Genomic DNA, 24,341 nt, shown 5'->3' on the forward strand with positions numbered 1-24,341 from the left:
GTACATGCCCTTGGCCAGAATCGAACTCAGGACCCTTCAGTCCACAGGCTAACGTTCTATCCACTCAGCCAAACCAGCTAGGGCTCATTCTATTTGTTATGTGTAATTTATAATCCTGGTTACTTGAAACTTAAATAAAATGAACAAAAGTTACAAATGCTCTTGGATACTCAGAATATCATTTAATGGAAATAATTGTTACTAATTTAAAGATTTTAAAAATATTTATTCTGCTTTATTTTCTCTGATCATCAACAGCGGTTCTCAACCTGTGGGTCGCGACCCCTTTAGAGGTTGAATGACCCTTTCACAGGGGTCGCCTAAGATCATCAGAAAACACATATATAATTACATATTGTTTTTGTGATTAATCACTATGCTTTAATTATGTTCAATTTGTAACAATGAAATTGGGGGTCACCACAATATGAGGAGCTGTATTAAAGGGTCGTGGCATTAGGAAGGTTGAGAACCACTGACTTATAATCATATTGATTCTAAAAGACCCATGGTAGATGCTATGTAAGATACAGCCTCAGATCAAGGAAGTAAAGTCTATGAATATTTAGCACATCCACAGGAAACTGTACAAAATGAAGTATAATGCTAGTAACTACTGCCAGATCTAGGGGGAAGGCTATAGGAATTTCAAGCAAAATCCCAAGGTGGGAAGACTTGAGGAACATTTTCTCTCAATAAGGTAAAATGCAGGGAGAACTGTACTTTTGATGATTAGTGGTAATGAATCTGACAAAAATATGGCAAAAGGTGGTAAAAATTTTTGCAGAGAAAAAATTTTTATTATTTTATCACTTTCCTCCCCTAATTTTGCCCCTCTGATGGCTATGGAAACCACCAAGTAAGTTTTGATATATAAAATCAAGAGAGGGAAAAATAAGGCAAAAATAATCATTTAATTGAATAATTGGTTCAATCAAAACAGGGAATTTGCAGATTGTATTTAGTTCATGATGAAAATGCCCACTAGAAATATTTTTCTGCCCAGGAGACAGATCTCGCTATGCTTGATGCTAAAATGTCCACTAAAGACTCAAGTATTTACATTGAATCTAGAGAAGAATAATGGTTACAATAAACAATGTACCAAAATTTTCTATGTCTTACATTTTAAATTGTCACAGTAACCCAATATGTTTGATACTGTCATCCCCACTTTATAGGTGAGAGATCTGAAGGTCACCAAAGGCCACATGTGGACACAGGGATGGAGCAGGATTATGACCAAACCTTCTGAGGTCAGATACATTTCCCTGAACTACAGGGTATATTTTGCTGCAGCAAAGTCTTCAGAAAACCAGCCTAAAGGATCTGAATACATTGTTAACTTTATACCAGATTTTTAGCATTTAATACTAACCGTTTCCACATAAGTACAGTCTATGCTACACAATATAACACAGAAAAATATATTTGAGCCCAAGCTCCAACTTCATTTTTAAGTTACATGTTATATTAAAAAGCTGATCAACTATTCCCAACATTCATTTATTTGGGATTAATATAGAAGTAGTGAAAATAATTTAGTTTCAAACCCATAACACTGTTGTTCAGATCATCATGAAGTTGGAGCTAGAGGAAATTGTTGTGTTGTAACTCATTAATTATGTATTTATGTTTGGTCCTGAAATCATCTCCAAATTTCTCATTGATTAGAGAAATAAAATACTATCTTGCATTTTTACTGGCATATTATTTGGGCAAAAATATGACCCACATATGGTAATTGCTGGGCATGGTGATAAGGAAAAAATTGGGCATAATTTCTGGGCTAAAGAAACTACAGTATGCTGGGTGGGGATGGGGTGAAGTTACCACTAACATTATAATAGAAAGATCATGAAGGCTAGAGTAGGAATAATCTCAAGAACTGCCTCACAGAGGAGGGTTGTCTGCACCTGAGTTTTAAGTCAGGAGTTGGAACTTTCTAACTGGAAGAACTTTCTTGGTGGAGCATACAGCATTTTCAGTGGCACAAATGGTGGATTAGGTGTTGTTAGTGCATGTCAAGGTACTTGAGATCAAAGTGCTGGGCACTGGAGCATCCAGAAATGAGGCTCAAGGAGGGAGATCCCAAAATGCTCAGCACATCCTGCTAAAGATCTTAGATTTCTATGCTGGAAGCAAAGAGCCACCAGTAGATTAGTTTGATTACGCTAGCATCATGATCAGGTGTGGATTTTAGGAAGCCCACTCTAGTAGATGTTTGGCTATTATGGGAGGGGCAATTCTAAAGTAGGAACACAAGTTAAAAATCTGTTTACTAACTCAGGTAAGACATTAGGAGGGGCTGAAGTTAGTGCTGAGGTAGAAAAAAATAAGGCAGAGATTCAAGAAATAATTGAAGGCACTTCTGAAGGATGTATGGGTTGAGAGTGAACAATGAAATACAGAAGGAAAACATCATTTCATAGGAAGGAAATACTGATATTCTTGAACTTGAAGGGGAAATGAGACATGCAAGTGAAAACAGCAGTAGGTTGAGAAATAAATGGGCGAGAAGGAGGTAATCCTTGAAGTATTTGCATCCTTATGTTGACACCGTGGCTCATGTTTGGGACACAAATATGACTCACAGTTACTTCCTTTGGAATCTCACAGTTTAGTGGGAGAAAAAGTTATGTAAACAGATAATTATGATACAATGAGAAAGGGCAACAGGACGCGCACACACACACAAACAGGGATAACACTTAGAGGAAAGGGTTCTTCTTGGCCTGGAGAGAAGAAGAGGGAACATATAAAAGGAGAGAAATAACCTAGGGGGCAGTATTTAGAAATGCAGAAATAGTAAGGATGTGAGGATGAAGGTATTAGGTAACATTATCGAAGTAATTGCTTCTCAACATATGTGTATTAAGTTAATATGTTGCATACCTTAAACTTCCACAATGTTACATATCTCAATAAAAATAAGAAGTAAATAAATAAGTACACAAATGTTTATCAAATTGACTAGGGAACCAGAATGATCTTCATAAATATCTGATAGCATTATGGCCCTCTCACATTTCTAACCTTTCAACAAAACCTTACTATTTTGTGAAGATTGAAATTAATATTGCTTACATCATACAATGTCATGCATGGTTTGGTTCTGCTCCCTCATTTCCTCATCCTCGGGCATCCCTGGATCTCAAATGTGTCATGCTGCTTCTTCACCTCCGAGACTTGCACAGGCTTCATCACTGGCTAGAATGCTCCTTTTTCATGCCCATGATTCACCTTCCTTTTTGCATAGTTGAGCTGTCAACCTCAACTCAAAGCTTCTTTTTCAGGAAAGTCATTTCATAAATGAGGTCAGGTCCACTTGTCATATACTTTTGATAACATAATATTTCTCTCCTTTATCCTACTTACTTGTTGCCACTCATTAACATTTACGATGTGTTATTTCAGACCTGTAACTAGACAGTTAAGGTCTTTAACACTAAAGTTCATATTTGTCTGAGTTACCACTGGACCCCCAGTGCCTAGCACAGTGGAACCTCAGAGCAAGAGTGCAACACTTGCTGGATTAATGAAGGCACAAATCAATGTGTGTGTTGAGAAAGACATTCCAGGCAGGAGAAACATATGAAAAAAAACACAGAATATTACAATTGCAGATAGTTTTATATGAATGGAAGACTTGTGTCAAAAGGAGAGTGGTGGAGGACTGCTGAAAACACAGACAGGAATCAGATCGGTAAGGCCCTAATTGCCATGATAACTAATGGTATACTGAGCTACTGAATGCTTTCTTTGGGGAACGCATACAATTTGACTTTTGTTCCATATAACCGGCTACAATGGGTTAGGTAAATGGGCAACAGGTGTCTGACTGAGAGGAGACAGGCTATTACACTTGACTGGATGAGACATATTGAGGATCAGAAGGAGCATAATGTGAGTAAGAATGGAGAAAAGGAGAAGAATAGGAGAGGTTTTAAGGATGTTGGTTCATGATGATTTAGTGAGTGATGAAGATACAGTTAATAAGAAGAGAAAATCAGATATATGATGTGGACTTGAATTTCTGGGTGAACAATGGTGCTATCCATCAATAACAAATAGAATATAGGAAAAGACTTGGGCTTGGGGAAGATTTCAGTATGTGGTGTCCACCTGGGGATATGAAGCCCATGAGTTCAAGGTTGGGCATCATAAACATCTCTAGAGTGCATCTTGGAGATTCCTAGTAAGTAGCTCTGAATACAGAACTAGATTTCCAGTGGAGATAGAGTAAGATGAAGGAGAAAACACCAAGTGGTCAATAAATGCTCATTGCAGTAGTCAGCAAAGTAAAAACTGAGTCAAAGTATTGTTCTTCCTTATGAATATAGCTGTGACTAAATTTATCATTTTAATTTTTATAGAAAATACTGCAGAGGAGGTAAGAGCAAGAGTTTAGGGTCAGACTGCATAGGATTTAAATTTTTCTGCCGTAATTTGCAAACTGGGTGACCTTAGGTAAGTTTTTAACTTTTCTAAGCTCCTATTTTTTCTTTATAATATAGAAAACAGTTTTACACCTAAATGGTTCACTAGGCTTATCTCTATGGGTTTCAAACAGAAATAATCTTACTTTACTCCCAACTGCAGGTTTGACTGATGGAGAATTTCCTTTCTCTGTCCTTGGATGAGAGCTTCGGAGGATCCAGTAGCGTTTCAATTTCTTATTATGACCATTAAGACTTACTGTCAGATATTTCTGCTGTTTGAAATCTGATAGTTTCACATCACCAAACATCTCCCTCCCTCATCTCCATCCCTGTCAGTGTCTCTATGGGACCCTGTGGAGGGAAAAGGGAGACAAGCCGATCTTTCTTCCTAGTTCCCTTATCTGTCTCATCTTTTGTAACCACCTGTTTGAAGAAAAGATTAAAGGGAAAGAAACAAACTGTTGTATGTTTAGCGGATGATATTTGTATTTTCCGCTTGACTATTGCTGAATCACCACCTGAGTGGCAGGCATTTAAATAATGGTTCTCACACAAAGTTCTATGAGCAGTTCGGACTCTTCTTCCCTGACCCATTCTCTTTGACTGACATCTTGAGACAATTTTGGGACCACTAGGTTTTAGGTCCTTGGTAGTCCACCTGGCTGTGCAGTGATCACTAGACCCACAGAAAACATATTCATTCTTGCTGCCCCAAGATATAGGAGTGCAGGCTTGCCGGACTCTTCCCACATACTCCACTGCCCTCACAGGCCACCCCATCCAGACTCTAGGCCACGAAATTCTTTAAGTAAGAAGCATTCAGCATTCCTCCTGCTTGCATATGCTTCTGAACCCCAGGGCATAGATGAACCAAGAATCGTCTGGTTGCACTGCTCCAGGGCTTCTGGGTAGGAGATGGTCTGGCTCCACTGTCAGCAGAAACCCACATTTTTTCAAGACTGGTTTTCTGGAGAATCCCTAGCCAGGAGAAAAATGCTCCTACCTGAAGACTTTGTGAATTTTCAGTTTTTATTTAATAAAGACTGTTGGGAAGCTGAGGATGAAATTTGAAGCACAAGCTTAATCCCTGAAGTTCAATATGACTATACCTACCTGCTGTCTTTATACTTTAGGATTACTTTTGCCTATTTGTCTCAATTGTAGCTTATTCTACTAGATTTCCAGTTGGTAGGCAAAATTACATCCCATTATATTCATAGAAATGCTTAAGATTTTAGGGATGTTGTAGAGGTTAAAGGCAACAGTGCATGAAGGACCTAAATTGATGTTGCTTATTGTTATTTTTCTACAGTTCCACAGAGCACTGATGACCACATGACCTTTAACAAATTTAAGCTTCCATTATTATAATGTCAAAAGAAAGTAAATACAAGAAATGATCATTTTTATTGCAGAGCTATGTAAAGAACTGAAAATTAAGGGAAAGGTCTGCTGAGTGTACAAAGGTAAAGATTCTGAATCTGTCCTCCCCCAATTTGAATAAGAAGCAGCCATGTAGAATTTAGAGAAAGAGTAGGTGTAGTTATTAGCTGCTTCAGGTATTAGTCACATCAACGTGTATAAAGCACTTTGCTCTGCTCTAGACTGAGTGCATGTGTCTCCCCAAATTCATAAGTTGACAACCTAATCCCCTAGGTACTGGTATTTGGAGGTACAGTCTTTAGGAGGCAATTAGATCATGAAGGCAGAGCCCTCATAAAAGAGACTAGTGTCCTTATAAAAGAAGCCCCAGGGCGCTGCCTTCCTCTCCCACTATGTGAAGTCAGAGGGAGGAGACATCATCTGTGATCCAGGAAGATGACCCTCACCTGACACTGAACCTTCCAGTGCCTTGACCATGGGCCACTCCTCCTCCAGAACTGTGAGACATAGATTCCTGTTGTCAGTAAGCCACTCAGCCTATGTTATTTTGTTATAGTAGCCCAAACAAACTAAGACATGCTCCAAAGTTCAAATCACTCTCCTATAAAACCAGGCAACAGGGAAAACAATTCAATTTTGTGTTGAAAAATCAAGTGATCCATGTTTTTATAGATTTTTTTTGTTTTAATAGAATAGTGAGTGATTCTACAATTTTAGCCTTGGGTGACATCAAGCTCTGCTTAGTCGAAGTGGAGGCCTAAATGGATGAAGGACTTGCCCAAGGTCACATGGCCAGTTCTTAATTCAGGGCCCATCGCACCACACTGTTCTGTAAGTGCCTTGAAGGTGAGATAACTTTCATTGCAGCAGAACACCTCAAATGTCTTTAAAATGCCTACTTTTATTTCTTGTCATAAAAAAAGGATAGATTCTCCCTAAGGTATACAGAGAGAATGGAACTGCAAAGATATTCACATCAAAGAAATAGAAAAGGGGAAAAGGCTAATTTTTCTGAGGCTCCAACATTCAAGCACAATTAAGAAAGGTATTATTGTTTTTCATTCAACCACAGCTCTTTCAATTCACCATGGTGATTATATGTGTCTATTTGTCTCCTACTCCTGCAGGATAGACAGTCTCTGTTCTGTTAGCTCCAGTGCCTAACACATAGCAGGTGCTCAATGAGCATCCAGTTAATGAAGGCATGGAACCTATGAGTAAAGGATTTTGCAAAGTTCTTGTATTCAGAAGTCTCTATCTTTCCATCATTTATCCCATTGCCTAGAAGTTTAACCTTGATATCTTATTCTTTTAAGGTGAGCAGGCTTTTAAGTTCTTAAGATTCATCATTAAAAATGTAGATTGCCTTAGCTGAGGGGAACAACATTTCTCATCAGCTAAAATTCCTCCTCAGTAGAGATTGGATTATAGGATCGTTCTCCAGCCAAGACACTGGCTCAGAATAAACATCTGCATGAAAGGACTCTAAGGTGAGTTCTGAAGATGGAGGAGGGAGAGAAACATGGTGGATGGAAGTGGGAAGGTGCAAGCATGGAAGATATTGGTAGGCTATACACAGCTCCCTCCATGTCTGCCTACACTAGTTTGCCTCTTATTCTCTTGTATGCATTCTTGGTATAGCAACATTCAATTGCTACATGTAGGCAGTTATTGGACCAAAACTCAGAAACCATCACACATATGATCAGAGTGCTAATTAAAGATACACAAACACCCCAAGAAATAAATCTCTGAGTGTCAGTCAAACATTTCACATTTCAAGAATCAGCCTTCCAATAATCTGAGCATTAGGAGGAGGATTATTGAGAAAAATTAAGAAAGATATCAGAAAGTCTGATAGTAACCTAGAGAAATTTTCCACAGATATGCATTATATAACCCCAAAAGAAGTTTGAGTTTGTTCCAACAGCAAATTCAGAAGTAAAGGGGGGAGGGAGGAAGAAAAAAGAAAGCTTCTTAAAAATTCTACTCTGGCATTAAACCAATAATATAGATAGAAGACTGTGGCTAATTTAAATTAAGGAAGGTAATCTTCCTAGTGAGGTCAGTGTTTGCTTTGGGAATTCAAAGTTGAATGACTGACACTAGATAGGATCACAAACATATAGTACTGACAAGCTCTGTGGGCACCAGGTAGAGCAGATGCATGGTGACTACCCAAACAGGTGGGTATAAGGCTGTTGGCTACCTCTCCTGGAATGCCCACTAGCCACATAGTTCCAGGTTCTGTATCAACTATTTTCCAAAGGATGGAGCCCCTTCCTCACAACATAAATTTGGGCGACCACTGCTGTTTGATATGTAACTATCGGCAAGCTTGTATTTTGGTGACAGCTCTTCTAGCTGGTCATCCAGGGGATGGAGTGGAGGGTGTGGGAGGTGAGGGCTAAAGCTGGGTTTACAGAAGGGCTTAGAAGAGTTTGAGGTAACGGAGAGGAACACAATATCTGGAGGGATAGAAAATATTTAAATAAAACATCTTAGAAATTTACTTTTTGAAATAATTACCTAATCCAGCTCCTGGAGAATCCTTCAGCAAATCTACATTTGTATCAATGATGTTGCTGCTATATTTGTGTGTTGGTGTGGTGGGATGCAATGGTTTCTGAGATCAGTCTATACATGGGCCCAAACTGAATAAAAGATGCTGCAAAGGATCCTAAGAAAACAGGTTACACACATTATCTTCCTTCATCCTTGCAAAACTGGACTGAACAGTTAATACAGCAAGCACTTGGCAAACCCGAAGTCTAGAACTCAGAATGGTAAAAGGTTTTGTTTTAATTAATAGCTGGACAGTGTCCTAAAAATACAGCTAAAAGATAGGCTCACTTTACTTCCCAAATCTGTGTTCTTTCAGCCAAGGGGCTTCCATGCTTCCCAAACCTAAAGGCTTAGCTTCAGCTGGCTGCTCTAACGCTGTGTTCATTTCACGCTGCCTCATGGCCCTCTCACCTGTAACACCAGCTAAAACGAGGGGCCAAAGCACTTTGACATTCAAGGTCAAGAACATGTGGTTAAGAGAAAAGACCTTGAGCTCTTTTAAAATTTAAGGAGAAGGTAAAGCTCGATTTATGCTATTTTTTCTGCTTAGTGAAATGATTAAAACATTTATAGCAAACTTTCCAAGGTGGGAAGGAAGGTATTTTTTATTGCACTTGCAAATTTGCTCTAAGTTTGAAATTATTTCTGAAATTAGTTTTTAAAAAGTCCACAGAAACATAAAGTAATATCTATAGGTGGATATATTCAAAATGAAGATGCTGAGGGTCCACTATTACTTGAGCATTTGAAATTGTCATTCATTTTTTAACTGGTTGATAACATACAGATTATATGAATTAATCATTTTCTATGGCAAATACATATTATATACTTTAAATATGAATATTATTTTATAGGTTTAAAGTTGATTCATAAGAAGTAAGTTATAAGCAATGATATTATCATCATTATTATTGATTACTAATATTGATGACTAAGATGATGGTGATGATGCTAATGATGAAAGTAAAATATTGTAATTAAGATCTTAAAAATTCAGATGAATTTTTTTTTTGCTTAATGATGGCATAAAATGTTATAGCATTAAATTCTAGGATTACTGAAAGTATCTCAAAGCTCAACAATAAAATCACAAAGGGCAGAAAAAAGCCCTCAATAAAATAGGTAATGACTTGTTGACAGTGTAGCATAATGCTAAATATATATACTTCCTGTGTTCAAATCTCAGCTTTGCTAGGGAGATGATGTTGAGCACAGCATTTAAACAGTTTGTCTATTTTTTGAAAACCCAAAATAAGATTGGCAATGATATAGCTCATGGGTGAGCTGTAACATCAAATTAGATAATGCTTGCTAAGTGCTCAGAACAATGTCTGGCATGTAATAAGAACTCAATAATTCATTGTTTTTAATGAGATGACTATCTTATTATGAGATTGTAGAAAGCAGGAATCAAATATACAGGAAGCTCTGCCAGAACAGATTCTGCATCTCAATTATTTTCATATTTCAACATGCAAGGTAGAATCTGAAAGAATTGCAGATCAAAAATCATTTATGGGTGTTGAGTGAACCTATGAAATAATGAATCAAAGATTTAGACTGATATCAGGGAATATAATCTCATGTGTGAAGTAATACCAGTATTTTGACTGTATCTTCATGTAGAAAAATTCATAATGATATTTGTGAAGTGCTGATCTCAAGAGGATACTGAAAACTCGAAGAGAGTAAGTAAATATCTGCTGCCAAAAGTCATACAATAAGAATGTTTCAAAGTCATAATTTGAATTTAGACAATCTGGCACTATGGCCAATGCTTCATCATGTTTCATGAAACTATGCATTTTCACACACACACACACACACACACACCTTACATGAAACTATAAAAGTATGAAAAAATAGGTTTATGCAGAGACAAAAACAAAAACCTGAAGACCTATCCAAATAGACCATAGCAATGATTAGGCATATTGCCAATATTCGCTGAAGGGAACTGAGTGTCTTCCAGTATATTTTAAAGGAAAGGCCTAAATTACACTCTTTTAATCAAATGTGTATTCTAAATTATGGCCTCAAATGATTAGTGATTTTTTTTCTGATGAAGAAATACAGGTTACATTTAACATAATTTGAAACCACTGAAAAACTTTTCTAGAACATGGGTACGTCATGGGCATAAAAGAATATTTCAGCCACAGATAATGAGAAGGCCACACAGAATCACATTCTTAGAACAATTTTCCCTTAGCTTAGGTTAACAGAAAGTTGAGCTTAATTGTGGACTGCTTTATAATCTAGAACAGAACATATAAATTGTTGTTAGAAGAAAAAAATTGTATCCTAGTCAAGCTAGATAGTGAAAAGATCAGCACAATGAACTAAATGTCAACTTTGGACATTTTATGCAGGACACTAAATACCCTGTTTTTCATGTAATTGCTATATGTCTCCTAGATTAAGGGCTCACAAATAGTTCAGATGAAAAAAGTATCTGGATTTTTTTCTGGAAAATGGAAGAATGTAAGAAACAAAAACAGAGGCTGTCAGAGTCAACAGGTGCAATGTAGAGCCTGGAGATTCAGCAGCCTGGAGAAGTAGTGAGTGGCAGGTGGTAGAGGCACACAGCCTGAGAGTAATCAAGGAATGAGATACACAACCCTTGCTTCAGTGAGTGAAAGGAGCTAGGAAGGGATGGGTGGCAGGCAGAAAACAGCAAGAATCCAAGAGGATAATGAACAGAATGGACAAAATGGAAATTACTAGTATATAAAAGGAAAAGTAGTTAAAAGAAAAATAAGTATGGTTGTATATATTTTAAATGATCTTTCTTTGGAATTGGATACAAATATTATTTCAAAATGAGGTAGTAGGAGGAAAAGGAGGGATAAATGGGGCTGGAAGGAGACTTGATTTGGGGTAGTGAACACATAATACAATATACAGATGATGTACTATAGAATTGTACCCCTGAAGCCTATGTAATTTTATTAACCAATGTCACTCCAATAAATTCAACAAAAATGATTATTAAGAGAAAGTAATATACATGTGCAAAAAGCTAGACGTAATGTTACCAGTTAACTAATTATCTACACCAGCAGGTCTCTCTACCAGTATGATTCATTTTAAGTCCTTGGAAACCCTCTATTTCAGACTTCACTTATCATTGCCATGACAACCCTTTGCTAGTTCATCAGCACAGCACTGACCATTCTACAAATTCTCCTCTGTCTGCCCCTAGATCTCCTAAAGGAAATGCACTTTCCTTTCCGAGGGCACCAGCAAGCATAATAGAGTCTGGGGATGTTTTAAGGTAGAATTGATTTCTCTCTGAATCACTCAGCGAAACTCCTTGGGGCTTTGAAGTGAAAATTTCAGAAGAAAAGTTTCCAGGGAATAGAAGTCTTCTGATTCGGGCTATGATCGATAGGGAACAAAATAGAAGTGACATATTTATGACTAATATATTCTCCTGCTGAAACAAGTCAAGTTTAAGTCTTTTGTGGGTAACTGCCCTGCTGATTGTGAAGAGTCCTGTTACATTATAATCACTCTGTGATTCTCGTGGTTGTCTAGTCAAAGTGAAGTGTCTGAAAGTATTCGGAGAGGGAAAATGCCATAAGGATGTACTGAAGCAGAATTTCAAGCAAGTCAGCATAGCTATGGAATGGTGGGAAGCTAGCCAACTGAGCAAGCAAGAACCCACAGCAGAGCTCTTTGGAAACAAAGGCATCAGGCAAATATGCCATGAAGAGGGAGAGGCTTAAAGAATGCCAGGTTCTACAAATAGCTATTGTTGCCACAAACAAAAATACCACCACCCCATGCACATCTTTGGAAAGAATAGCAAGTTGTTATTTTGTTGTGGTTGTGGACATATTTATGCATAAAGATAATGTTCAAATAAAACCAAATTTTACACACACACACACACACACACACACACATCCTATATAATAAAAGGCTAATATGCAAATAGATCGAACGGTGGAACAACTGGTCACTACGACATGCACTGACCACCAGCGGGCAGACACTCAACACAGGAGCTGTCCCCTGGTGGTCAGTGTGCTCCCACAGGGGGAGCACCACTCAGCCAGAAGCCGGGTTCACAGCTGGCAAGTGCAGCAACAGTCGTGGGAGCCTCTCGCCCCTCCTCAGCAGCACTAAGGATGTCCGACTGCTGGCTTAGGCCTGTGGGGAGTGGGCCTAAGCTGTCATTCAGACATCCCCTGAGGGCTCCCAGACTGTGAGAGGGCGTAAGCTGGGCTGAGGGACCCCCCTGAGTGCACAAATTTCATGCACCACACCTCTAGTATATGGAGAGAGAGAGAGAGGGAGAGATGATAGAGATAGAGTATTAATTTACGTTTAGGAAAGTCCAGCTAAGTGTACTGGGTATCGTGCATTTGGATCTGAGTTAACATCAAGGTTTGTTAGGATTTTATTTCTTTTTTGGAGGCTCTAGGTGAGAATCCATCTCTTGGTTTTTCTAACTTAGAGGCTGTCCACATTCCTTGGCTCCTGGGCCCCTTCCATCTTCAAAGGCAACAGTGACCATTTGAGTCTTTCTCTTAGTGCACCATTCTGACACTGAGTCTTCTGCCTGCATCTTCCATATTAAAAGAGCCTCGTAATACCATTGAGCACACCTTGATCATCCAGAATAAACTCTGTAGCTTAGGGTCAGCTGATCAGCAATCTTAATTCAACCCACAGTCTTCCTTTTCCTTTGCCATATAACACAACATATGCACAGGTTCCAGACTTTCAGATGGAGACATCTGCATGGATCACTTTTCTTCCCACCACAGTTCAACCTGGGGCCCATAGAGATTCAAGTCCCTCCAACAAGCAAAATACAGTCACTCCATTCCAGGTTCCCAAAAGCCTCAACCTATTTCAGCATCAACTCAAAGTCCAAATGCCATCAGCTCACCAGTCCCATATCTCAATGTCTACAGTATCTAAATCAGGTACTGATGAGGCATTGGGGATAATACATTCTGAAGGCCAAGTTCTCTCTACCTATGAAGCTAATTCAAGAAATATCTTAGCTGTTCCCAAAACAAGATGATGGGAAGGCATAGAATACTAACATTTACAGATATTTCTGTACAAAAAAAAGGAGAAAGTAAAAGAAAAAATAAACCTACAGGTCTGAAGAAATTTTGAAATTCAGATGGAAAATTCCACTTCCAGGTACCAAAATCTGTATTTGTCTCCTATTGCTGCTATAACAAATTACTATGAACTTAGTGGATTTAAACAATGCGGATTTTTTTAATCTTATAGTTCTGATGTCAGATATCTAAAATGGGTCCCACTGGGTTAAAATCAATATGTTGGTAAGGCTGTGTTCCCCTCTGGAGGCTCTAGATGAAAACCTATTCCTTGCCTTTTCAAGTGTCTACTGGCTCCCCACATTCCTTGGCTTGTGGACTCTTCCTCCACCTTCAGAGCTAGAAATAGTCATTGGAATCTTTCTGAGATCACATACTCTGACTCTGACTTTCTGTCCTTCCTTTGCACACTGAAGGACTTTTGTGGTTATATTGGGCCCTCCCAGATAATCCAAATTGATCTCCCTATGCTAAAGTCAGCTGATTGGCATCCTTAACCCAACTACTGTCTTAATTTCCCATTGCCATGTAACCTAATACGTTCAAATTCCAGGTCATAGACATATTTTTGTTGGTGGTGTCTACTATACCTAGTTTCTCTCTTCTTATAGTCTATGAAGTCATTGTAGGGAAGGTGGGGTCTTTTACATACTGTATTTCTGCAGCGTTAGCCTAGTAGATCAATAAACATTTGTTGAATAAATGTAAGCAGCAAATACACCCTTGTGGAAATTAAGTTATTCTGTGCATTCTTATAAGAATAGTTACATAGCTATAATGGCATACAAATTCTAAAACAGGAAAACATTTTCAGTCAAGGAAATAACCATGTGGGTAGTTTTCCTAATAATTCCTTGATTTATTTTGCACATAAATAAAATAATAATAAGCCTCAAGCTATCTGTAAATTTCTATGAAAGAAAAATGTTCTAAAAAATGAAAAGGCCAGATAATATTTTCTTAGGCAAAATATATAGGATATTTACAGTTCAAAAAGCATAGTTTGAAAAGCATACTTCTTGAATATACAATAAGTTAAACCTCAGAGTTTCCTAAAAGATTTACCAAGACAACGAATAATGACAGAAATAAACAAGTGAATGAAAAATGAAGGTAGAGCATAGGCATTATTTCTCTTTTGAATAATTTATGTGAAGAGTGGATTCTGGTCCTTTGATATGGGGACTACTGTGTAATTGGGTGCAGAGGTGATGCTATGATTGACTGAAGCATGACCTTGGCTAGTTCATAAGACACCATGCAATTTAGTAAACAGGACTCAGTTCTGGCTGTAGATACAAATATGATTTGTTCCAAGGTTTCTGAATGAGAGTGGGATCAGCCCTTCTCTCCCCTTCCACTGAGAGTCCTTAATGCACACAACTGTACAGCAGAGCCAGAGAGAGGGATGGTGTTGGTGACTGGAAGCAACTAACACCACAGAAAAAAGTCATAGAGTTGTGTGAAATTGTGAGGGGTCTAGGAGGAAGAAATGATTGTTTCCCTTTAAGTGTTTAGCATGGTTTCAAGTCATGAGACCATGATGCACAATTGGCCATGTCAGTAACAGCAGAAATTTGAGAAGTACAGGAAATGAGTCACAGTTCATGAAGGCTCAGTGGGACTGCAAAGGCAGAATTTTACATTAGAGGTGGAGAGAGGGGAGATTGGTCTATGTGAATTGAGAGACATTTCAGACAACATGGAATAGGTGACATTTTAAATTCATACACCAGTGAATGATAAAATGTAGGTGATATAGTATTATCCCTTAATTAAACTTCTTAATGTAACTATACCAACAGTACTTGCAATATGTGATGTAATTAAAGTCGTGATTTCTACCCTTTCTAGAAGGCAAATCAGCACAGTGGTTACATAACTGATGCACAGGGAGTAGCTTAACATCTACACAGCGTTCACGAATCCAGGCTACTCGTCTTCTCTAGACCTGTGATTTCTTTATCTTTAAAGTGAACAGGTTGAAGGAGATGAACTCCAAGGTCTCTTTCCGCTCTAAAGAAAATATGCATCTACAGTGGAAATACACCCGAGACTCTCTGTGATCTAGCCCCAGATACACCATATTAAAAAACGTGCAGTCCAGCAATTAACCACTAAATAAATAGAAACACATCAAAACATGTCTCCACCTCTGCAGGACACAGATGAGGAAGGCATTCTTTCTGTGCAGGAAACTTCTTAAAAATCTTCCTTCCCCTTTGCTACTGCTTTCAATATTCTCTGCACAGATGGGAGCTAATCCTGGAAATTTTCTCTCCCACTCTCAGCATCTCATCTCTCCTGAACACCCACCTAGACCAACAGCATTCTCTCTCTCTCTCTCTCTTTCTTTCTCTCTCTCTCTTTCTCTCTCTCCCCCTCGCTCCCTCTTTTTTCTTCCTGAACTCTCTATTGGATACATTAGATCAGCCAAGTCAAGGGCTGGCGGAATGAGAGTAAGGGATCGATGAAATTGCCCTCACGTGGTTCCTATTAGACATTGATAAATTTGTCCCTCCATGACTCAATGTTTTAACTTTATTTCTTGGAAAATTTCCTCAAGAAGACATGTGACTTTGCCTCATACATTTTCCTTTTGTCAGCCGATGCTGGAGCTGAAATTAAAATATTTTGGGTCAGTAGTGTAAATATAATAGAAGGACAACAAACTATCTGATCCAAATTTCTTCAATATTATATTTCTATATGAAAAGCAAATAAAGTCTTTTTAACCTTAGCCTCTCAAACCTTTTATTCTTTCATCTTTAGAGCAAAATCCAAATGAAACTTCATTTGTTGAAATACAGATGTATGCATATTCTTTCTTATTTACCAGAGCATATATCAAAACTCTGATTATCTAGACAAGAACATTTAGGAACTTTCAGCATGGTTAACACACATGCATTTACATTTTAGATCAAAAGGAAAAGGATTGCATTGGATAATTACAGTCGCGTCAAATCCATGACCCTATTTTACCTAAATGATGGATTTTATTTCATATGCACTGAAATCTTTGTGACTCTCAGTTTGAAACATCGCACGGCAGTGTGCTCTCGCCGTTGCTTTGAAGTCCGTCAGGCGGAGTTTGGAGGAGGCTGGGACTGCGCAGAATGTTCCCCAAACACTTTGAGCTCCTCAGATGAAAGGTGCTATTTAAGTACAAAGTAGCATCAGAAATTTAACTAATTTAACAACTCCACTCATTTCCATGCCAAGACCTAACTCAACCTCACCTATTGGGTGCTTTGAGGCATAATCCTTACACTAAATTTCTCCAATAAGGGTGTTATAACTGTTTCCTAAAACTAGTTCAGAAGACATATCATCCAAAAAGGAAGACTCCAGAAACATCAGTGCTATATCTGTACATGGCAAAAAAAAAAAAAAAAAAAAAAAAATCTCTCTATTAGGGAGTAGAAAACAAGTTGAACAAATGATATGTGTTTCTAAAGTGATTGAAAGGGTTACTCTCCCCCTGAGTGGACAGCATCCCAGATGTTTTTCTTTAATATTGAACAAAGTCCCTGGTAATAGCCACTGGACTGAGGGTGGGTAGGGAGCTACTGCTTCATGTTTTCTCAGTAGTTTATATTTTCTATTGGAAAAAAAATGAGGTTTGGAAGCAGCTGGCTAGAGGGGAAACTCAAAGTTGTTCTTTCAGTAAAAAACAAAACAAAAGAACTGTGGACTATGGAGAAACGGTATTCACCATCTAAAAATTCACTTAAAATTACATACACTGACAAGCGTGGCTCAGTGGTTGAGCATCAACCTAAGAACTAGAAGGTCAGGGTTCAATTCCCAGTCAGGGCACTTGCCCACTTGCCCTACTGGCTCAATCCCCAGTAGGGGGTATGCAGGAGGCAGCTGATCAATGATTATCTCTCATCGTTGATGTTTTTATCTCTCTCTCCCTCTCCCTTCCTCTCTGAAATTAATAAAAATCTATATTAAAAAATAAAATTATCTACTATATTATTTTTTATCCTAAATAATTTTATTTACACAAGTAATACCAAATTTATGGTCTCTTTTTTCAAAAATTAAAGCATTATTGATCATGCAGATAAATTTTCAATCTACCTCTATCTTAGTCCCTTCAAACAAGTTAACAACAGGAAGACAAACAATCCAATAAAAAAAAGGGCAAAGGACCTAAATAGACACTTCTCCCAAGTAGACATACAGATGGCTAAGAGACATATGCAAAAATGTTCAAGGTCACTCACTAATCATCAGAGAGATGCAAAGTAAAATGGATCTCTTACTCTTTGAGACAGCATGGAGGGATCTGGAGAGTATTATGCTAAGTGAAATAAGTCAGTCAAAGATAAGTATTAAATGATTCACTCATATGTGGAATCTAATGAACAAAATAAACTGATGAACAAAATAGATCCAGAGACGTAGAAGTATGGGAAAGACTGATGAATCTCAGAAGGAAGGGGCGGGGGGTGGAGAGTGATTAACGGGAACTTATATGCATATATGCATAGCCCATGGACACAAACAATGGTGTGGGGAAGGTGTGGAAGGGGTGGCTGTGGGTAAAAGGGGTGGGAGGGGAGGGACATCTGCAATACTTTCAACAAAAAGATGAGAAAACAACTGTATTCTATTACTGTGAGCACTTTTATATGTTTTCTTATTTAATTACCGGTGGGTTATCAAATTTTCCAGGATGTAACTTCTAACATTTTCAGTAATCCTGAATTCATGTCTGTTCTCAGGAGTGGGAGAGTGTACTGTTGAGGAGACATCACAACACAACTCTGTCTACACAGGAAGAAGAAAGCTTTTTCCTACACGTTCACCCCAGAGCCTCCTGCCAAGGCTCTGGGCCCCTGGACCCTTCCTTAAAGCTCTCCCTAGTCCTTTAGTTCTGCACACCCCAGGATCTACCAGCTGACTTCTGACCATCGCGCAATCTCACTATCCTTCAGTAGTCCTAGATGATTCATCACTGCACTGTGGACCCCGGTAATGACTCTATCCAAAAACCACCACAATTCCTGAAATAAATGGGGAATCATTGGAATGAGTCAGGAGATACAGGAAGAGCCTCTGGAAGAGTGTTTCCATGGCATCCTCGCTGGCTCTGCCCTCCTACCCTCCACACCCAGTTGGCTACTTCCCATTGAAGCAATCCAGGAGCCAGAGATGGAAGGATATTGTGTGTTTTTTAAGTTGAGTAGAGAGGAAAGTCAAAGAGACTTTCTTTGACTTTATTAAGATATTAAGAATCAGAAACAACTTTTGCGATGAGGGCTGATACAAATTAGTGCCCTGGATAGGCAAGATAAACACTGAAGACTGGACAGGGGAACCAACCCATGCAGAGTGAGACACAAAGCACCATTGACAAAAATGACACACATTATGGAGATGCATCAAGCATTGTGGCTGGACGCTACTAAATAAGCGTGTCATCTACGCCTCAATTGGATTCCACATGCACCATCAACCTTCTGATTATAACGTGTGTTTGCTCATACGGAAAACTGAGCCTTGTGATTCTGAGAATTCTTAATGTTTATAGGTGTGTACATGTATGTGTATGTGTATATGTGAATATATGTATAAGCATATAGTCAGTCTCATTAGCTTGGTTAATGTGATTCATCCCTGTGGTGGGAGTATTCTCAGTGTGCTGACATCATGAGACTATAAGGTTAGGGTCCAGATTGAGACTCTAGTAAATTAATAAAATTAAGAAAACCACCTGGCATTCCCACAGCTATTTCTGCTTTGACATATTTTATGACTGCCATCAGAAATAACTATAACCCCCACGGGGAGGCCTAGACCCAATTAAATAAACTTAAGAAAGAGTGACATCATATAGATAATTAGTTTTGCATATCAGGGGACACTTGTTCTCTTAATAATCTCTACCAAAACTCCTTTGCTTTTAAAGAACATGTGATCAAATTAATGAAATGAATAACTATAATGGTTGAGATCTTATAGGAAGTGAATAAATTCATCAATACCTATTGGTTGACAATTTGTCTTCAAACTAATACTATGAGGTGGTTGATATTACCCTGACTTTAAAAATAAAAACACTGAGGCATAGAATGTTAAGGATTAGGTGCAAATTTTATAGCAAGCAAGAAACAAAAGAGGCAGGACAGGAAGCCAGAACTGGTTCCAAGCCTCACAGCCAGGCTGGTGTCAGGCCTCCAGGTGACCAACACACAGCCCCTCCCCTCCAGAGTGCGGGGCCACTCAGGTGCCCCAGTGATGTCATCCATGCCTTACAATTTCATGAAGTTGACTTTAAGATCTTCCCTGTCAGCTTCCCCAATCCCTACTTCAAGCCTACCTACCACCAAGAGAAAATTAAGCCAGATTAAACCAAACCTGCCTGACTCCCTATTCCCTAAATGCTGTCTCAATTATCATCCATCCCTGGCCCCTCCCTGTTTCATTAACTAATTGGCTTCCTCAATACTGCCTCTTTATGGAATGCACCGCGGATTATTGTGCCATGAGGCAATGGCCTGGGCCTGTAGACCATCAACTTCCACTGCCATGGAGGTTTTACAAACCTCCTCCTGACAGTCCCCCTCTTGTCTCATAGGCCCAGTGTCTGCTTCCGTATATGAGAGTGAAAATCAAGCCTAGGCCAATCCTTAATGCATCCTTAATTTCACGAACCCATTCGTCATGTTCCCTCCTGATTCTGTTGTTCCTGGTAATGAAATTTCCTTCTCTAGATGAAATGAAGCACCTCTAAAGTAACAAGGAGTGAAGAACGATACCCTGGGATCCACGTGGCTGCTCTCAACCTAGGGAGGTGGCTGAGCTGCGCCCTTCGTGGGCGTCTCCAGGAGAGCCAGAAAGGTAGGCTGCGTTGCTTATGTTGATAGACTATGTGAATTGAGCCTCCCTTCTTTGTGAAACCACAATTTTAAATCCTTGACATTATTCCCAGGACCACTGATTCCAGGGTTAAAATATAACTGGTAAAAGCCATCATACCATACACAGCTATCGTTAGGCCCTGGTTACACTCAAAATGACCAGTTAAGGAAATGTATAATTCCATTTACAACTCTAGCATGAATGAAATCATCTGAATCTCTGGACCTCTTTGGAATACATCAAAATAATTTGAGTGCCACATATAAAATAGCCATGATTTCTGTAAATGATATGATATTAGCAAAACATAATTAAAGCCACAATCTCCTAGTGATCTTATGAAAATACTCCTAATGTTTAAGGTAAATATACATGGTACAGGTAATATCTGACTTATTTAACATAAGTTATACTATCATAGTGAAAGTCATCATTAATTTTATATTATTTTTAAAATTTTAGTGCTTGAACTGAGCATCCAAGCCCCGTTCTGATATAATATAGAACAGAATCTGTAACAAAGTTTACATATATTCTAATTTCATCTATTGTCTGTTATAACCTAGGTAAAATAATATGTATTAACTGAAAAAATAATGCAATTATATATAAATAATGTGCTTCATGTAATTTGATCTATTTTTCTATTAAAAGAAATACCTTCTGTTCATCAAATCTCAAGTTGCTTTAGCCTGATATTCTTGAAGTTTAAAAATGTGATTACCAGTTTTTTCTTGTACTAAATGATAACTCATCATAAAGTGAGCCAGTCAACATCACAGAGCCTTTTTAACATTAGCAGGTTAAAAGGAGAATTGACATAAAATTCACAATTACATAATTACAGATAATGACTGCCAGGCCTTGTAAATGAACATTTGGCTGCCCTGGGTCTCAGTTTTCCTTTCATCCCAACACTTAGGGATTTGCATTTCTATAAAGAGATTAGACTGCTTTATACTAAGATCCATTTGCTTTAAAAATTATAGTTTTCAGAACAAATGAATTTTTATTCAAATTCTCCAGTGATCGTTTTGATGGATACATTTTACAATACTACAATTGCCTTTTCGAGTTTATTGGGATTTAATGTGTAATTAGTTTCCTTATTACAGATTGTCTCTGAAATTACACATTTCAGCATAATGGAAGTCCATTTAATAAAATGTTGCTGATGTCCATCCAGACCCCTGAATCACACTGCACTTTTTCTGATGTAGGATTAAGGAACACTTATTTTCCTTTCAGAATTTATAAAATGAAAAGAGAGAACATTATAGGTTTGATTTTAAATAAAACTGCAAAATTCCTTGAAAAATTATAAAGTTATCTTACAAAAGTTCTTGTACTAGGAAGATATTTAACTAAGAAAGAAAAAGATATAAGGAAAAAAGATTTTACTTACCAGGTGTGAAATTGTACCGAGCTGAAAATCCCATAGATTCCAGCTCGCCATCAGCAAAAAATTTAATCCACAGAAATCTTCCACTGGATTTTATTGTAGGTGGATTTTGTTTTCCACAAAAACGTCCAATTATTGGAGAAAACCCAAAAGGTCCATCTCGAACTTCAATATGATCAAATTTGCACTCCCAAGATGGTTCAATAGAGTACTTTTCATCAAAATAAAGTTCAATGCACTGTCTTGGGGCCGCTGAAAAATAGAAAAATTATATCTAGAAGGCCCCTCTGAAACCTTTAATTTGATTTTTCTGATTCTACTTCAGATTTTGTCTGCACATCTATCAAACTTTGAGCATGAGACACTTGGAAAGACAAAGCCAGCATGCTATCCTTAGCTTTGAAAGTAATAGTTCCATAAAGAAGTCTAAGAGATTATCCTTAGACATCACACAAAATATTATACTGCTATCAAATGACCATTTTAATGTCCAACACAGAAGTAAAAAATATCATAGTATTTTTGTGAAAGGCTGCTAACTCAGATTTCGAAAGAATGATTTCTGTCACGTTTTCCATATTTTCTGCACTACCCAGATTTAAGGTCAGATGCCACTTGAGGTGGTGTGGCACAGAGTTATACAACAATTCAAATAGTTCCAATCAGATGGCCCTGATAATATCCACATGAGTGTACAAGGCCATGAAGAACAATCTTTCTTTGAATACAAATCTTACCTTATCACTCAGGTTCAAACTTACTCAGTAACCTTCTTAACATTTCCAGTAAACTGATCAAAACAAGACATAGGATCCTTAAGGTTACTCTCCAGCCCACACTTCTAGTGTCTCCTTACTTTGTGTGCAACCCAAGCTCAGTTCTCTTCAGCCAAGCCTTTTTTTTTGAGATAACACACTCTGTGGGCTTTAATGTATTTCCCCACTTTCTTGAGTATTTAAATACCTCCAATTTGTTAACTCCCGTTTATACAGGCAAATCTTGTTTAAAGGAAATCTCTCTAAACCTACTCACTAAAGACAAGACCATATCTATTGACCTTTTTCCAGCACTCGACACAGTGCTTGTCAGTGAGGACTTCTCAAAAAAATCTTTGTTGGTGATTTGTACATGAGCTTCTAATCTTCATAAATGTGTTTACAGCTCTCTAAGGCATAGTGAACAGGCTTCTAGGGCAGCTCTAGAAACCTCCAAGTGGGTGCATTTACTAGTTCCCTTTTATTCTTCCCTTGTGACGTCCACACAATTCCAAATGCAGGCATTCTCGACTGATACTCAGCCAAGATACCCCAGAACAGCCAGAACAGTTGTTGAAATAGCCACACACATCTTTCTTAGTTTGTAAACAGCTGTTGGCGTGAGTCCTCTGAGTGCTTCTCAGCCACTTGGCCCTCTTCAGGGACCAAGCCCCTCCAGACACTCGAAAGTTAACTCCTGGCTCAGCCAGGCCTGCTCCTCACGTGACCAGAAATCATTCTGAATGACTGCTGTTCACACCACACTGGTTCTTAGATATGTATTGAATATCACCCTTGATGGCTTAAAAATTAAAGCTTTGCATGCATGGATGTAAAAAATTTATGTAGACTTGAGATACATGATGAATTGGAAATTAGAGACTTATAAAATAAAAACGTAATCTTGATGCTTTCCAAAGATAAAATTGAAGCTTAATTGGAGAAAGGTCAATGCATGTTAAAAGACTATTTTGTGGATGATTTTTAACCTCTAAAATTGTTTCTGAGTCTTTGGACATTTACAAGTAAAATAAAAAATAGTTCTCTCTACTACTAATGTGTATCACATAGGTCAACAAATATAGTATCTACCAAAACAGATTTGAGGAAATATCAATGCTTTTTTTAAATCTGCAAATTGGAAAATATTATAAGGAATTACCTGGAAAACCACGTTTCCCCCCTGAAGTCTAATAACAAAAAAGCAAATGCTTAAGAAACGGCCTATTCATGTAGTAGCATCGAAGTGCCAGTAGAACGTATCTGTTTATCTCTTCCTTGATAATCCAGTATCAGTTTTATGAGGAAACAAACTATCAGAATAAAGGATATTTCTTTATTTCTTTAAAATATTTCTTGAGAAATAAATAACATGTTTATGGAAAGGGGAAGCTAATTTAGCTAAAACTCTTATCAATCAACATAAATCCATGTATTGTCCCTATTAGGAAATACATGGTCATCTAACATGAATGCATTTATTTGTACCTTCATTTTCATTGTTGCTTAATTTCTGTCCAACATGGATGACTCAACCTCTCAATGTTCCTTCAGGAAACATGCTATCATGCAGCATTGGGTAGACCACATCATATATGGACAACTCATTTTCTTTGGTCCAGAATGTTGAAATTAACTACACACACACACACACACACATCTGAAATTCCACTAACTGAATTTTAGAAAGTAGTAGCATAACTTTAAAAAAATAAGTGTGTCATATAGTTTTGTGGCAGATGAAAATTTTAACAATTATAGTGCATGTAAAGCATGTGGAACTCTCTAGATCCAACTCCATAAACTTCCATTTCCATTTTCTTTT

At 37.9% G+C, this 24,341-nt stretch overlaps 1 protein-coding gene across 1 annotated transcript in view; it reads right to left on the bottom strand.

Moving 5' to 3' along the window:
• The window catches only part of NETO1 (neuropilin and tolloid like 1), an 85,611-nt gene that overhangs the window by 54,185 nt on the left and 7,085 nt on the right, over positions 1-24,341 (bottom strand). Inside the window, 1 exon segment of the mRNA XM_059706367.1 lies at positions 21,765-22,013. Coding sequence (XP_059562350.1) covers positions 21,765-22,013 — 249 coding nt within the window.

The sequence above is a fragment of the Myotis daubentonii genome, chromosome 8 (genome assembly GCF_963259705.1).
Source record: "Myotis daubentonii chromosome 8, mMyoDau2.1, whole genome shotgun sequence".
NCBI lineage: Eukaryota > Metazoa > Chordata > Mammalia > Chiroptera > Vespertilionidae > Myotis > Myotis daubentonii.